Below are 17,419 nucleotides of genomic sequence, written 5' to 3' on the forward strand. Positions count from 1 at the left end.
AGGTGGTCGTGGGAGCATGTCAGACGTTAACAACTCCACCAGCTACCGGACCTACAGGTAACCATTTTGTTCCTTTTGAAAAAAAAAAAAAAAACTTAAATTAAATAAATAATTTTGAACAGATCAATAAAAGCTCATTAATTGCCAAATATATTTATCTTATTGGAAAAGACGCACCAAATTTCAACCTACCCTTTCATTTTCGTACTAACCCATTTGCCATTATCCCATATAATAATATTTCTAAAAAATAGATTTATTTATATTGTTATTTTTATTTAAACCAGAAAATAATTATCAACTTATATTTTCTATTAATATAATTAGATATGACAAAACTAAAAATAAAACAGAAATTTGTTTTTAAATAAAATTTAAAAAAAAACATAATTTTAAAGAAAATTACATATTTAGTCATCCAACTAAATTAGCTTCTAATTTTATTTAAATTTTAAAAAATGTTACATAATTAAAAGCTGGAAACTTGAGGGGTAAAATGGTAATTGAACATAAAGAAAATAAAAAGAATAATAATAATAATAATAATAATAACCGCCATGGCTGACCGGGGCAGGATTTTCCCGCGTTGATGAATGGATATTTAACTGATGCCTTCCTCTTCCCCAACTCCACTTGCTTCCATATTCCTTTCTTGCATCTTGAACAGAAGACTCATTCCTGTTCGAAATTCTTCAATCAAGTTCTCTCTCAACTCTCCCATGGCGATTTCTTCGTCCGCCATGGCTCTTTTCCTCTTCCTTCTCCTGTGCTTTTCCTTCTTTTCGCTGTCTCATTCCCTCAGAGGTACGCCATTTCCGCTTCTCTTTACTCTCTCTCTCTTCTTTTCTTTATTCTTACTTTCCTCCTCTCTTTTCAGGCTTTTTTATCGATTGCGGCTCCACTTCTCCGACCACTCACGGTGGCCGCACCTGGCAATCCGATGACGGCTTCGTCTTTAGTGGAATCAACAAGAATGTCACCGGTCCCGTTCTTGACCCTACGCTTTCCACTGTGCGCTCCTTTCCTAGGGTTCTTAATCGTAAATTCTGCTATGTTGTTGGACCGGTTTTTCGTACCCGGAGGTATATGGTTAGAACGACTTACTACTATGGCGGAGTCAACGGCCTTGATTCGCCGCCGGTTTTCGATCAGATTGTTGATGGGACTGTTTGGAGCATGGTGAATACTACTGAGGATTATGCTATGGGATTGACGTCCTATTACGAGGGGATTTTTGAGGCGAAGGCGAGGTCGATAACTGTGTGCATTGGTTCCAATATGTATACGGATTCGGACCCTTTTCTTTCTGCCTTGGAGGTTGTGACCTTGGAGAATTCTCTTTACAATACGACGGATTTCAACAACTACGGCTTGCGCTTGGTTGCTAGGCATAGTTTTGGGTACAACGGATCTAACTTACGGTATGTTTTAGAAAAGGGGGAAATTTTGAATGCTTCTTTTGACTTTCCATGTTCTAATCTTTCGGCAACTAGGGATTTTGATAGTTTTGCTGACATGAATTTGATCTAATGAGCTAATCAATATCATTCTTGGTGTTCTTGACGTTTTCTTTGTATTTCGTTTTTTTAACTATCATTCTTGGTGTTCTTCCCTTTTTGGGAATCAATAGGCATCCAGACGATCAATTTGATCGATTTTGGCAACCATTTGGGAATAGCAGTGGGAACGTAACCAGTAGAACTGTATCTGCCTCTGGTATATGGAATCTCCCTCCATCAAAGATATTTGAAACAGAGCTGAAGACTGATAAACTGGAACCATTGGAGCTGAACTGGCCTCCTATTTCTCTTCCAGGACCAGAAAGCAATTTCACTTATTACATTGCGCTGTACTTTGCTAATGATCATGCTTCATCACCTGATAATTTGAGAGTGTTTAACATAAGTGTGAATGGTATAAAATATTACGGCGATCTAAACGCATCTTCAGCCGGTCATGTCGTTTTTGCTAGTCAGTGGCCTCTTCATGGTCTAACAAATATTACGTTGACTCCCTCTCCTCTGTCAAAACTTGGTCCATTGATCAACGGTGGGGAACTTTTTCACCTTGTGTCTCTTGGAGAAAGAACTCATGCAAAAGATGGTATGTAACATTTTTCTTTTTCATTGTTTTTTATGTATGTTATTTGCCAACCATCTTTTATGGAGGCATATGGGTAGCTATCTAATTACATTTCATAGCTACTTCTTTATCCGCATATGGACATATATATGTAGAACTTTTTTTCTTTTTATTTTTATGTGTGTGTGTGTGTGTGATATGAGCTAACCATCTTGTATGGAAACATATCGGTTTATATCTATTTGCAGTTCATATCCTGTTTCTCGTCATTTTTTTGGTTTCATCATGTAATCAGAAGGAAGTCATTTTAGATGCCTTGTGAGTTCTCATGCAGTTTGTCAATGCCAAGGGAATAATTCTTGAATTATAAAAGCACGGGGGAATGATGGAAGAGGAAAAGGTTGACATTTAGTTTGCTAGCCAATCTCTGTTGGTGGTCCATTCCATTCATGATTTGTCACGTGCAATTCTAAATGTTTTTAGCAATATGCCTGATTGTATTTCAATTGCTATGTAGTATGTTGTAAATCATTTCCCATTCTTCTGATGTTTTTTATGGTTGTTTGTAACCATCATAACATTCGCTAGTTTTCTGATCATAGTTGTCAATCTGGAGAGAGTAAAAGAAAGTCTGAAAAATCCACCACCTGATTGGAATGGCGATCCATGCTTCCCCCATGAATATCGCTGGACAGGAATTACATGTTCTGGTGGCTCTCGAAATCGAGTGGTTACCTTGTGAGTTTGTGCTCTTTGTGGCTTTTCAATTTTATATTTCATATTCACTTCATGTTAACAAACTGCTTTTGTTTTCTTTATGTCAGAAACCTTACAAATATGGACCTTTCAGGATCCTTATCACCAAGCATTGCCAATCTTACTGCGTTGTCGGGAATGTTAGTTTTATGATAGACCTTTTGAGTTAATGGAATTAAACAATGAAGTTTTCTAATTTCCAGTTCTGTCTTTTGCAGCTGGCTTGGAAACAACAGTTTGTCTGGAACGATTCCTGACCTCAGTCCTCTGAAGTTGTTGGAAATAGTGTATGTTCTGGACTTCTCCTTTTTATTCCATTTATTACTGGGCACCTGAAAGCTATTGAATAGTTGCATATGAAAATATATCATGGTTTCACATCTGTAAAAAAGTTTCTTTTTCTCTTTTCTTTTTATCACTTAGCTGTTCTTAGTATATAATGTTCATTACCTGCCCTGAATATCTCAACAGAGTTGGCTCCCTGAATATAGTGTTTTACCTTTATCAATTTTGTTTGTGGATTCATCTTGTTGACCTTCTTATAACTTTTTCTGTTCAACTTATATCACAATTATTGATATTGTGTGTTCTCCTGTGAAGGCATTTGCAAGAAAATAATTTCAGTGGAGAGATTCCATTGTCACTTGGAAACATACCACGCTTGCGGGAACTGTAAGTTTAATTGCACTATTTCATTGCTTAAAAATTCAGTGTCATTCCTTGGTTTGGGAAAATCTAGTATAGAAGTTGGATGCATTTTACAAATTGTTTATCCTAAAAATTAATCATTGCTGTGGGAGTATGCTGCTCTGCTACAGACTTCTTGATGTACAATTCTCATGCTTCTGACTGCATTGCCTTTACAAAGTAGTTTGAAATGAAGAAATTTTTTAGCCCAATGCTCATTGTTTTATTCATAAGTTAGGTTATATAATGACTTAAGTAGTAGCCACCTTCTTTGGGGTTGATTGGAAATATGTATCCGTAGAGTGTGGATATTTTTCTCCCATGTGTTTCAAATTATTTGGAGCATAATTAGCTGTGCCATGTTTGGTTACCACGTGTTAGTGAACATATCCAAATAGTGCTAGCAACTTCTTAGATGTTAAGTTGAGTTTGAGAGGCAAAAGATAGGGTGGTGCTAAAGTAACTAATTCTTCATTTATCATTTCGTTCTTTCTGGTGTAATTGTTGTCCTCGCCTTATCCGGATCCTAGAAATATATCATACAACTTGATCAACTCTCTCATCTCTATAAGTTTTGTCCGATTTTCACCCATTTCTGTTCTGTTTCATCTTTTGTGAACATTTCTTAAATTTTTTATTGAATGGTAAATTTAACAGCAATTAATTGATTTGTTGTTCATTTGGCTCGTTTTGCTCTTATCCTAGGTTCTTATACAACAATAATTTGGCCGGTGAAGTTCCTCAAAGTCTTCTTAATAAACAACTGAATCTAAGGTACTTGCTAACTGCTCATAAACTTCTGCATAAAATTTTCTCAGGTGCCCAATTTTTTCTAACTTTGTAATTTGGTTTATCAGGCTTTTTCCGGGGAACCATCTGTTGGCGCCACCACCTCCTGCTTAGCAATTTGTTTTTTATATTTTTTTTTTTCTTACCCTAAAGGGTAAATGTAAAGCTTATTGTTTACTCGTGTATAGTACTGTTCGGGTAAGCATTTTGGCCTGTAAGTTCTTCAAGGAAATTGTGACATACCATTTTGTGCCATATCCTTCTTTATTGTAAACTGTATAAGCTAACATGCCTGGATGGTCCAAGCGACTTTATTCTTTGATTTATTGTCCATGTATTGAAGGACCAAGATTACTATTCTCCCATATGTAATTGTTCTTGTTAATAATCGTTTTGGGTTTGATAAAGAATTCTCAGCTTTGTGGTGTTACATATTTAATTTAGTGGGTGTAGTAGCTGATCCACTCTGTTTGTCGTGGCAGTCAACCGAGCTTAGCTGTATCAGTATGCTTCCTCTTCATTTGTCGCTTTCACTTGTTTCTTCTGTATTCATCTTTATTGAATCATTTGTCCTGCTCTTCTGACTGTCTCGTCTGTTAGATTACTCTGGCCACTGTTGAACACTGTCATAAGCCCTATTCTCTAGGACCAAGACCTATTCTCAAGGTCTTTTTTTGGCTTGTTAGTTTATCTTTAGGTTTAACAGAAGGCTATATAATGCCATTCTTTCTGCTGTTGAAATCATCAAGTTTTGAGTGTCATATTGTATGTCTTGAATAACTTTGGTGTTGTGAGTACATTTGTTCCGCTTTCGGCGCACAACAAGTGGTATCAGAGCCAGGTTGTGGTATTTGGGGGTATTGTGAAAGTTTGGGCCTCATCGACCATTAGACGTGCTCACAATCGTGTTTATTCTCTTGAAAATCAGTTTTCAAGAATTGTGTTTTTGAGTTACATCCAGATTAATTATTGCAAATGGCCGAACCATCACGACGTGGATCGAGAGTGTGGAGTTCCAATCTCGAAGTAGAAAAATTTGATGGAACCAATAATTTTGGTGTTTGGCGAGGCGAAGTTAGCGATTTGCTGGTCATGCAAGACCTCGATGTTTCTCTCCAAGAGGAGATGCCTGAAGACATGACAGAAGCAGAATGGACAAAATTAAATCGGCAAGCCTGTGGAATTATTCGATCCTGTCTTGGCAAGGATCAGAAATATCCATTTATGAAGGTTACCATGGCGAAAGAATTATGGGACAAGCTTGAAGCGAAATATATGAAGAAGAGTGTGGAAAATAAACTCTATTTGAAGAAGAAACTCTTCCGTTTTGACTACAAGGAAGGTATCTCAATGGCTGAGCATTTGGATGATTTTAACAAAATCATCACTGATTTGCTCAATCTTGATGTTAAGATTGATGACGAGGACAAGGCGTTGTTGTTATTAAACTCTTTGCCGGAATCCTACGAGTTTTTAGTAACAACCCTACTACATGGAATCACTAATATTGATTTTGAAGATGTTTCAAATGCCTTAATAAACAATGAGATGCGAAAGAAGGAAAAGGAGACGTATCAAAACTCTAGCTCAAATGTTCTCACTGCTCATGGAAGAACTTCTACCTGGAAAAGGAACGAATGTGGAGAGTCTCGATTAAAGTCGAGAGGTAGATCTGATAATTGGAGAAAACTTGATAAAAATGAGTGTGCATATTGTCGACAGAAAGGCCATTGGAAAAAAGATTGTTCGATCTTAAAAGAGAAGGGGTCGAAGTCCAATGTGGTTAAAGATGACGACACTGATACAGATGATGCCTTGACAATCTCCTTATCAGCCAGCCAAACCATGGAATGGATTCTTGATTCTGGGTGCTCCTATCATATGTGTCCCAACAAAGAGATGTTTTTGGACTTCAAAAAGTTCAATGGTGGAGTTGTCTATATGGGCAATGATAGTACTTGCAAGATAATGGGAATCGGCTCAGTACAAATCAAGATGTTTGATGGGGTTATACGAAAACTCAAAGATGTGAGGTATGTTCCTGACTTGAAGAAAAACTTGATTTCACTTGGCGTTTTGGATGCGAGTGGTTATCGCATCATTTTGGAAGGAGGGAATTTGAAAGTAGCTCGTGGAGCTTTGGTGGCAATTACAGGAACTAGAAGAGGTAGCATATACTACCTCAACGGAACCACAATAATTGGGCATGCTGCTATGGCAAGTTCGAAAGAACAAGACATATCGAAATTATGGCACATGCGACTCGGGCATGCTGGTGAGAAGGCGCTTCAGACATTGGTGAACCAAGGAGTCCTTAAGGGTGCCACAACTGAAAAAATTGATTTCTGTGAACATTGTATATTTGGTAAACAAAAAAATGTGAAGTTTGGTACAGCTATACACCAAACAAAGGGTATTTTGGATTATGTTCACACCGATGTATGGGGTCCCACAAAGAATGTCTCATTGGGAGGAAAGAGGTGGTTTGTCACCTTTATTGATGACTACTCGAAGAGAGTTTGGATGTATCCCATGAGGCACAAAAACGAGGTTCTCCAAATCTTCCTAGAGTGGAAGAAAATGGTAGAGAATCAGACGGATAGGAAAATCAAAAAGCTGAGATCAGACAACGGGGGAGAATATACTTATGATCCATTCCTTAAAGTATGCCGAGATGAAGGGATCGTTCGACACTTCACTGTTCCTGGTAAGCCACAACAAAATGGAGTTGCTGAGAGAATGAACCAGACATTAATAGAGAAGGTTCGATGCATATTGTCTCAAGCAGGATTGAGTAAGGCATTTTGGGCTGAGGCTCTCAGTTATGCAGTTCACTTGGTGAATCGTTTACCTGTTTCTGGAAACGGTGGGAGAACTCCGCTTGAGGTATGGTCAGGTAGTCCTGTTAGTGATTATGATAAATTGCATGTGTTTGGGTGTCCTGCTTATTATCATGTGACAAACTCAAAACTGGATCCTAGAGCAAAAAAAGCCAAGTTTATGGGCTTTAGCAAAGGTGTGAAGGGCTATAGGTTATGGTGTCCAGAAACAAGTAAAATTGTTAATAGTCGAGATGTGACATTCGATGAGTCTGGAATGTTTTTGCAGAAAATTGAAAATAATGACGAGGCATTGAAGCAGGTGGAGAAGGTGGTGTTCTCTCCTGATGTGGTTGCTCCTACCGAAGAACCTATTGATCAGGTAAATAATAACTTTGATGTCTTAGAACAAAAAGAGCAAAGTCTTGAGGAGCAAAGCCTTGTGAATGAAAGAGTGGAGGAACCTGAGTCAATCGCCAAGAATAGACCACGAAGGGTAATTCGAAAACCTGCAAGGTTTGATGATACGATAGCATATGCTTTCTCTTTGATTGATGGAGTTCCTAACAGCTACAAAGATGCTATTCAGAGCCCGGATAGCTTACACTGGCAAGAGGCTGTGAATCAGGAGATAGCATCATTGGAGATAAATCAAACTTGGGATTTGGTACCACTTCCAAAAGGTAAGAAGGAAATTGGTTGTAAATGGGTTTTTGCAAAAAAGGAAGACTCTTCTGGTATACGTTATAAGGCTCGACTTGTGGCTAAAGGTTACGCACAAAAGGAAGGTATTGATTACAATGAAATTTTCTCACCTGTGGTAAAACATTCTTCCATTCGAATTTTGTTGGCTTTGGTTGCTCAATTTAATCTTGAGCTTGCACAACTTGATGTAAAAACTGCTTTTTTGCATGGAGATTTGGAAGAAGAAATATATATGGCGCAACCAGTTGGTTTCCAAGTAGTTGGACAACAACATTTAGTATGCAGATTGAAGAAATCTTTGTATGGGCTGAAGCAATCCCCTCGCCAATGGTATAAAAGGTTTGATCATTTCATGGTAGAGCATATGTATACTCATAGTCAATTTGACCATTGTGTGTATTATCGGTGTCTCGATGATGGATCGTTTATCTATTTGCTCTTATATGTTGATGATATGTTAATTGCTTCAAAGAGACAGATGGAGATTGATAAGCTCAAAGATGAGCTTTCTAAAACATTTGAAATGAAAGACTTAGGCAATGCAAAGAAAATACTTGGAATGGAGATAGAGCGAGATCGGAAAAAAGGTACAGTCTGGTTGACTCAGTCTCAATATCTACGCAAGGTATTGTCAAGATTTAGTTTGAATAATTCAACCAAACCCGTTAGTACTCCACTTGCTCCTCATTTCAAGCTTAGTGCTTCCATGTGTCCAAGTTCTGATGATGACAAAAGGTATATGGAGAACATTCCTTATACAAATGCTGTTGGTGCGTTGATGTATGCTATGGTGTGTACTCGACCTGATCTTTCACACGCAGTAAGCATGGTGAGTCGTTATATGCATAATCCTGGTAAAGAGCATTGGCAGGCTGTAAAATGGATTCTTAGGTACATTCTTGGCACTATTGATGTTGGTATTAAGTTTCAAAAACAAGAAATGTTTAAGCTTGACAATCGTGTAGCTGGTTATGTGGATTCTGATTATGCTGGTGATTTGGATAAGCGACGATCTACTACGGGTTATTTATTTACTATGGCTGGTGGACCTGTTTGTTGGCGTTCAACATTGCAGTCTACTGTTGCATTGTCTACCACTGAAGCAGAGTATATGGCAGTAACAGAAGCTTTTAAAGAAGCTATTTGGATGCATGGTTTGATCAATGACTTGGGTATTTTGCAGGAACATATAGATGTATTTTGTGATAGCCAGAGCGCTATTTGCTTGTCAAAAAATCAAGTCCATCATGCTCGTACAAAACACATTGAGTACATTTGTTCCGCTTTCGGCGCACAACAGCCACATCTCCTCTACCCGAAATTAATTCAATTTCAAAACATGCATGCCCTTTTCAATTAATGTCAGATGTGCAGATACAGCTTCTGCACCACTGCTTCGGAATTCATACATGGTGGGGGTACCATTGAGCGATGAAAGTTATGCAGTCTCCCAAATAATTTCTTGCAAAAAGCAATTCAGGTTCGACTCGGATCTGTATACTTATATTTATCTATTTATTTGTGTCATTTTAACGTTTAATATGAAAATCTGATGCCTTTGAAGATAATTTTGGACCCAGGTTCGATTCTGAAAACTGCTATTGTATTGGACCCACTGATCCGAGGCTGCTGCATCCGGCATGTGACATCAAACTGTTCACTGTCAAATTTTGCTATTCAAGAGGACAAAAGATGAAGTGTAACACTAAAAAGGTATGTGGAAGCAAAAAAGATTAATGTGATTAATCAAGGAATAGCAACAACCAAAAACTAGAGGTCAGCATTTACAATCGTAGATTATTAGATCCACCGCCATAATCAACATTAATCCATACACTCAAAATGAAAGATGAAATTTTGTCAAGAAATGATAGAGACAGAGAGAAGGGGAGGGAGAGAGGGAGATTAACATGTTGGACTAGACTTGATGAGATCTTGAGCTGCTGACTTTTAGCTAATTTCATCTTCTTTCTCATCTATCAAATCTTCCTTTCTTAAGTGGGAACAAGGGTGGCAAAACACTGCTCTTCACCTGTGTGCAGATTGGCACATTAATCATAGGCCTTATTCTTATACTTGCTGATCTTGTCCTTTCCAAACCCTTCTTTATCCTCTTTATGTTCTTCTCTTTGTTTCCTGTTGTCCCTTCCTCAGATGTGGCTGCATCCGCCATGGACCTGGAAGAAGAAGACGACGAGGACGAAGAAGAAGATGGCGACAGCGCAGATGAAGTGCGTTGCTTTTTCAACCTCAACAATTCTTTCCACAGAACAGTGCATTTTGGGGGCCTCGGAGACGGGTCGTCGTCAAGGAACCAATTCACCTTGTTCTCCGCCTCCTTGTTTACCTCTATCTCCACCAAGTCTTCTTCATCTACATCTTTTGGAGATTTGAGGCTGATCTTGTTGAGTCTCTCTGCTTGCTGCATTTGCCAAAAGGGAAGAAGCTTCCCTTCAAAGAAAAGCTCGTCTGCCGTAAGCATAGAGTGGCTGCTTACTTGATTAGAAAGAAACTCAAAATCAGCACTCCTTGCCAGCCTATCTGATCTCTCCTTCTTCTGCCTCTCACAAATTTCTTGATCTCTCTCTATCTGGGAATGAGGGGTTATGGAAATGAAGTTGCTTTCATCAAGAAACTCAGAAGAGAAGGATATCCGAGGACTGGAATTTGGTTCTATGGATGAAGAAGGTGGCGATGTTTGAACACTGTCTATAGAAACCATTTTCTGTGTAGGTGTTTGGATTCCGGGAAATGGGGAAGGAAAATGATTGTGTCAGAGGTGGGAAAGTTGGGTAAATGAGGAGAGTTTGGAAATGGGGGAGATTTATAGATTAGGTTGAAGGAAAAGTAAGATGTTTAAAAAAGGGTAAGTGGTCTGGTGAAGCCGAAACAAGCAAGGTGTAGGTTGAAGGAGGTGGAGATTATGATATGAAAGCAAGCAGCACATGGACACCTAGGGCTCTATGGAAGAAGCTACCTGACAAAAAGGCCCTCTTTACCAATATATAATTACTATTCTTTTGCATGGCTTAACTCTTCTTCTATGAACTACTCCCTCTTATCTTCCACTTGATTCTCATTTATTAGAATATACCTCCAAATAATCCAATCCCACGTTCTTACATTATTACATATTATCCTTGTCCCTTGGCCTATTAGTGTGCTTCTTCCTCTAAAAGGATCTAAATCTTTAGCTTTTAAGACTTTTAAGATATGGGTCGGGTTGAGTTGAGTTTATTTCTTTACAGCTTTCCTCACCTTTTAGCTTCTTGGTGATTAAGGAAGGTAACTATGTCGTACTAGTTAATTCATCCTTATTTTGTCTTTCAAATGCTTTTGTTCATATTAGCCCGTGATATTTTGAATTTAACAACCAGTGGAATGAAGAGATTTGTAGTCGATGACGCATATCTTAACTAGATGAAGTTTATACTAGAGTTGACAGGAAGTTATTGAAGATGACGAAGTATCCTCACAATCTACAAGAGAGACATTAAATTGTAACTATTGAAGTTCTTTTGTAGTGCGATAAATTTATGGTAGGGTTTTGTCACTCTTTTTTAACGTTCTTTGAGGAAAAAGAACGAACTTTAGTACAAACTTTTCATGGCTGCAACGCTCCCCGAAACTTTATATATATAATATATATGGGTAAAAGCTATAAAACATGGAGGAAAAAGAGGAAGAAAAAGGTTGGAAAGTATAATTAAGAAGTATGATTGATTGAAACCCCAACACTAAAATAAAAATATAAAAAGGTTTTTGCTTGGTTTGACTCAAAGCTTCAACATGTAAATGGAAGGATTCTGAAGCATCCATGTGGTCTTCACATGATAGTAATTTTAATTTTCATCAACCCATGTGATTATCAGTCTTTGTATTAACCAACCAATTTACCCATACTGCCCTTCCAAACACCCTCTCTTCTCATGCCATTCAAGGGCTTTCTTGTCATTTCACATCAAATTAGTTGAATTAATATTAAAATCTTTGGTTAAGATTTGGAGGGTTTGATTAATATCCAGACAGCTAATAAATATAGGGCTTAATTTTGGGTTATTCTATTATTAAAGTAATATTTAAAATATAAAAATAGTTTTTTTTTTTTTATAATTTTTTTATTATCTCTATGAGCATAGCACAATGTTCCAAGCTCTCTTTTATGTGCCCCTCTTCTTCTTTTGCTCCATTATTGAGAGGAGACACTAATATTACAGCTTTTCTTTGTCAGAATTAATTAATTAATTAGTTAGTTCATTAATTTATTAATTCATTAATTAAAACGATAATTATATTGGATTAAAGTGAAATCATCATTATAATGCCACAGAGTCAGTGATTTAAATCAATTAAATAAATTTGGACCTTCCAATTTCTTTCTTATAAAACATATTTCCCTAATTAATACGTTACATTTTTAAAACATTTGTTCATATTTCTATCGAATTTCTTCTTGTAAAGCTTTTATATATTAGTTATGCATTAGTGGTTTAAGTTTTTTTAATTTCAATTAATATAATTATTAGTTTGACCTTTTAGTGAATTGGGTTTTCTCCAAAATATATATATAAAGGTTTAATCTTAATAAAAGAAATAGAAAATAATTTAAAATTGAATAAATAAAAGTGAAAAAGTTTTTAAAAAATGACATACGATAGAGACAAAATTATATAAGTTTGTATGATTAATGAGCATGTGGCAAATGAAGTGAGCAGATATTTCTTCTCTCAAATTTAGTTGTCGGTTTCAATTATTTAAATTATTTATTCCATAATTAAGGACTTCTTTATTTTAATACTCATTTAGTATTTAACTTTTCATTTTTTAAAAAATTAGTATATATATATTACCTCTGTCAGTAAATTTATTTATTTTATTGTCTACTTTTTAGATATATTTTCAAAAAATTAGAAAATAATTATTTTTGTTTTTCAAGTAATTAATTATAAAATTAATTATAATAAGTTGGAACGGTGGCAGCTGCTGTGCCGCCATTAAAGTCAACTCTCTCAGGGTAATTCCAAATATCTGCAAAATAAAATTTTGATTTTGTGGGCCTTACTGGACTTTGATGGTCCTTTAGTGGGCCATCACAAATGGCCCAAAACAAAATTAAAACAAATGGCGTCGCCCGGACTCGAACCGGAGACCTTCAGTGTGTTAGACTGACGTGATAACCAACTACACCACGACACCAGATGTTATATACGAATTTAATTATATATTATCTACATAACAATAATGAAATTTATTTGGAGAATATATATGTTTTATGTAATTGAGCTATATTCAAGTTGAGACACGGTAGAGCTCGTAATGTCTTCATGAACACCTCTTGACACTCGATCTTTAAATTTTAAAATGTTTCTAACAAATATCTAGACTTTCACGATAATATATATATTTATTGTTAATGTACTCTATAAAATGTTTGAATTTCATATATGATAGGTCACTAATCTAAATGAGATTTAGACGTTTAGTAGCATTAAATGGGAATAAAATATTTGTTGTCCAATCTATCGATGATCGTAAAATGATACATTCGTGCTTCAATATTTAGGTTTGAGTGATCGTGGGTTGTTAGGAAGTTTGTGGATAAGCATAACTGCCCTGCAAACGTTGTTCACAATGACAACAGACAAATCACTGTAACGAGTCAAAGTAGACAATATCTGCTAGTAACGGGATTTGACTATTACACATAATCTGTTTTCATCTTCGATCCGTCTTTTCAAACTTTTTTTGTCTGATCTCTGCTTATAATCATTTATTTCCTCCGTCCACTCCACCGTCTTCTTCGTTGTACTCCGTTGTCGAACCGACTTCTTCACGACGTCTTTTTCGTCAAAATTACCATTCTAATTTTTTTTCCGTTTAATTAAACCCAAATTTATTTATTTATTTTTTTAATTCAACCAGATTAAAACCTTAAACATTTTCATCGTAATTATGTTTCGATTAATTAAAAAAATTATTTTATTTCATAATATTTAAACTATTGACCTTTTACACGTATTCACCAATGAACATTTCTCTAAGCTTCAAAAAGAACAGAAAATGAATCGAATTGATTTTCATTCTTGATTTCAAAATTGGTAATACTTGGTCTTTGACGAGGAAGTACTAACAGACAAATAATCGATCGAGATTAAGATATATTCATAATATTCCACTATCCTAACTTATCCTGGATTGGTTGTGTTCGTATCTAATTAGAAAACATACATTATATTATTTATAATTATATGAATGACTATTTATTTCATCTCAAAATATATTATATATTTACCAATAACAGTTTGAAATTAGAACAAATTGTTTCTAAAAAATAGTTTTTATTTTTTGAATTTAAATATATTTATAAGAAAAAATGAGTGGAAAAAAATTGAAATTAAAATAGTGCTCTAATTTAAAAAATGGTGTAAAATATAAAATATTAAATAAATAGAATTTAGTTATAAATGAATAAATGAATAAATGAATAGAATTTCAACCTCCCCTCAATTATCGTTAGTCTTTTATTAATAGTCACTTATTACAAAACGCAATAATTCGTGTTTCGCATTTGATATTATTATTATTATTATTTTATATAATTCGATAATTAAAGGAATTAAATGATAAATTTAAATAGCAACAACTTCACATAATACAAATAAATAAATGAGATTCCAAGTCGAAATCAAATCTTATAAACTCATTAATTATTGGATTTCTAATCGAGGGAATGAAATTATAGTGGGAGTTGGCCAAATTAATTGAGGATAACCACAAAATACTAATTAAAAATGCCTATCATAAAATTTTCATTCAAATTAAATGTTAATTATCATTTAAAAAACATTAATTTATCAATTTATCAAAAGAAATTTCATTAAAATTTTGATAATAATTTGATTAATAAGTTTTTTTTTATACCCACTAAATGTTAGTTTTGTATAATAGCACAATTTTTAATATATTTTTTTTTATAGAAATTAAAAAGAAAAATAAATGAATAAATATTGCTAAATATATATTTTTTCATCCATGGTTAAGACAAAGTTTGTCTTTGAGAGAATTTAAATACTCCTAAAATAATAAATAAAATCAATTGTGATCATGTGCATGCCTAAACTTAGCAAAATGCTATGTGTTACATCATTTCTCAATATATTTGTTAAATAATTTAAAAGATAAAATCTCACTTAAATACTCAACTAAAATATTTGTTTATTTTCTTCTTCTAGATCTATAAAATAAAATGAATTGAGATTCAAGTTTTTTTTTTTTTTTTTTTTTTTCAATTTAGAAAATTCAAATCAATCAATAAAAAAAAAAAAACTCTCAAACTAAATATAAAACACTAAAAAACTTACCTAATCACAATTTTAGTTGTGAGATCCCCGCGTCAGTCGGTCAGCGGAGACGTTGGGCACCAGAGGGAGTAGATCGTGAGATTCCATATCAGTTAGAAAAGGAAATGAAACATTGTGTGGAAAACTCTCTTTAGAAGACGTGTTTAAAACCGTAAGGTTGACGATGATACATAAACAACCAAAACAAACAAAATTGATACATTAGTAGAGATAAAGTTGAATTTGTTATATTAAATCATATTCTGAATCAAAGTAGTAACTTCACATTACTTAAAAGTGAAAGGAAATCTGAAAATGCTAATATTTTCATCCAAAAACAGAACATAAATGGAAACGAGGCACTAAAATGTTTTTACCGGGAATTGAAAATGGAGCGCGTTGACCGTGTGAAAAGTTAACTTTGGCCGGTGGAATTTGGATAGTCACAGCAACCAAGCAAGATCCACCAACGGGTCAAGTTTTGAAGGGTGTGGGTCTCTGGTTTATTAATCAGGTAGAAACAGAATCGTACCGGATTAAAGTTAAAACGTTCAAATCAATCAAGAAACTTAAAAGTTGATTACAGTTTCCAAGGCTACAGTCACAATACTTGATTAGATTCTAATGTCAAATAAAAACAGCAGAACATGACATGAGCAAGCAAGAAATTAAATGGAAAAAGAAAGAAGATTACAAGAATTTCAAATCAGGAGTTCTTCCTAAAAGCAAGCAGGGAGATGTGACACTGTAGTACAGACATAAGCAAGTTTCGCTACTTAATTAACATTTAACATTTAATTAGGGAAACAAAAAGTTAATTAATTATTTCATTAATCAAACCTCCTTACTAATCATCGTCGTTGTCGTCGTCTTCCTCTTGCTTTCTACCATGGAGTTTTTGCAGTGGGCGATTGCTCCTTGAATTGCGCTCTGCAACTCCTCCATTGACGACGTGTTGTTGTTGTTGACGTAGTTCGTCGTCGTTCCGATTCTACTAGTTGGATACATGCTCGACAATCCGGTTCGAGATGATAGAATACCGGAGTGGCTCGGCGATGATCTAATCGACGACGGACAACTCGAAGCCAGATTTCTTCTTCTCGGATATCTCAAGTTACCGGAGAATGAATGCGATAGCGCTCCTGATCTGCTTTCCTTCCCGGAGTTATTGCTTGAAAACTCCATGTCCGATGATTTATCCTCTTTACCAGATCTATCCGTCTTCGTCTTCCATTCCTGCTGTTGTTGCTGCTTCTGCGAAATTTTTCCGTACAACGGCTTCACTTTCTTCAAATACTTCCTGAAAACTTCCTTCGCAGAGGAACTAATTTTCTTGACGTGCGATCCGGATACGGTTTCAGGCTCCGGATTATTCTTCGTCGATTCTTTCCTAAACACGGAAGAAAATCTCGATAGCGAGAAGTATTTGCTCTTCTTAATCGGATTCTGCACATTAGGATTGGAGTTGTTGTTACTGTGATTCTTCGCCGTATTGGTACCGAATCGCGTTCTGAACTCATCGTCCTCCGTGACAGAGCTAGGTCTAGAGGAATCGCACTCCGCGAGAAGCACGATGTCGCTATTGAACGAGGAGTGAGATTCGGTAGAGCTTTCAGTGGAATCGCGCGACGCAGTGGTGCTGTTCGTGTCAGAAGACGACGACGTACTGGAGGAGGCGAGAATGAGCGTTCTGACCATGGAGAGGCGCGGGGAGAGATGGAGAGGAAGCAACTGACCTTTGTAGAAGAGCTCATCGGCAGGACAGAGCGCGGAGGAGGCTTGACGAGGGGAAACAGAGACGGTGAATTCGAAATCGGAGGATGAAGACGAAGAGAAAGAACGCGATGGTGATGATGGTAATGTTTGTGATCTCGAAGTTTTCGCCGCTCGTTTCCCCATCCTCTCTGCTACATGATGGTCCAGAGATAGAGAAAGAGATAGAGTCGAATAACAATTGAGAGAGGAACGCAGATTGAACAGAGAGGAAGAAGAACGAGGGTTCATATAGTGTGAACAAAGGAGTAGTAGGCTAACGCTCGAGGGGAGCGAGGGAAGAACACGCGCCGCCGTGGAAACGAGTAGTCGCTTTCACATGGGGGGTTGGGAATCGCTTAAGACATGTGTCAGTGGCCAATGGTGGGATTGGAGAGTCACGTGGCGAAAACGTGAATGGTGGGAAAAGAGCACGACGGGGCTTGTAACTTTCTAACTTACTAAAGTCTTTTTCCAAATTTTGTGTTT

The 17,419-nt window shown here is 36.0% G+C and overlaps 3 protein-coding genes and 1 non-coding gene across 4 annotated transcripts; 1 reads left to right on the forward strand and 3 right to left on the reverse strand.

Moving 5' to 3' along the window:
- The first annotated feature begins 618 nt into the window (after positions 1–618).
- Positions 619–4,674, forward strand: LOC111778062 (Leucine-rich repeat (LRR) family protein). The gene is made up of 9 exons (XM_087119210.1): positions 619–804; positions 878–1,421; positions 1,631–2,103; positions 2,685–2,820; positions 2,907–2,978; positions 3,057–3,125; positions 3,439–3,510; positions 4,231–4,299; positions 4,383–4,674. The coding sequence occupies exons 1-9, from the start codon at positions 720–722 to the stop codon at positions 4,426–4,428; spliced, it is 1,566 nt and encodes a 521-aa protein (XP_086975336.1). The 5' UTR covers positions 619–719; the 3' UTR covers positions 4,429–4,674.
- A 4,882-nt stretch (positions 4,675–9,556) lies between these two features.
- Positions 9,557–10,649, reverse strand: LOC111778063 (uncharacterized). The gene has a single exon (XM_023657693.2). It carries the CDS (start codon positions 10,558–10,560, stop codon positions 9,811–9,813), a length of 750 nt encoding a protein of 249 aa, XP_023513461.2. The 5' UTR covers positions 10,561–10,649; the 3' UTR covers positions 9,557–9,810.
- Positions 10,650–12,960: 2,311 nt separating this feature from the next.
- TRNAV-AAC (transfer RNA valine (anticodon AAC)) lies at positions 12,961–13,034 on the reverse strand. Its single transcript has one exon. It is a non-coding gene; the product is annotated as a tRNA-Val (tRNA).
- A 2,740-nt stretch (positions 13,035–15,774) lies between these two features.
- Positions 15,775–17,231, reverse strand: LOC111779344 (putative membrane-associated kinase regulator 1). The gene has a single exon (XM_023659490.2). The coding sequence runs from the start codon at positions 17,180–17,182 to the stop codon at positions 16,013–16,015; it is 1,170 nt and encodes a 389-aa protein (XP_023515258.2). The 5' UTR covers positions 17,183–17,231; the 3' UTR covers positions 15,775–16,012.
- Positions 17,232–17,419: the final 188 nt, after the last annotated feature.

The sequence above is a fragment of the Cucurbita pepo genome, chromosome 17, assembly GCF_057944985.1.
Source record: "Cucurbita pepo subsp. pepo isolate OVF chromosome 17, ASM5794498v1, whole genome shotgun sequence".
In the NCBI taxonomy this organism is placed as follows: domain Eukaryota; kingdom Viridiplantae; phylum Streptophyta; class Magnoliopsida; order Cucurbitales; family Cucurbitaceae; genus Cucurbita; species Cucurbita pepo.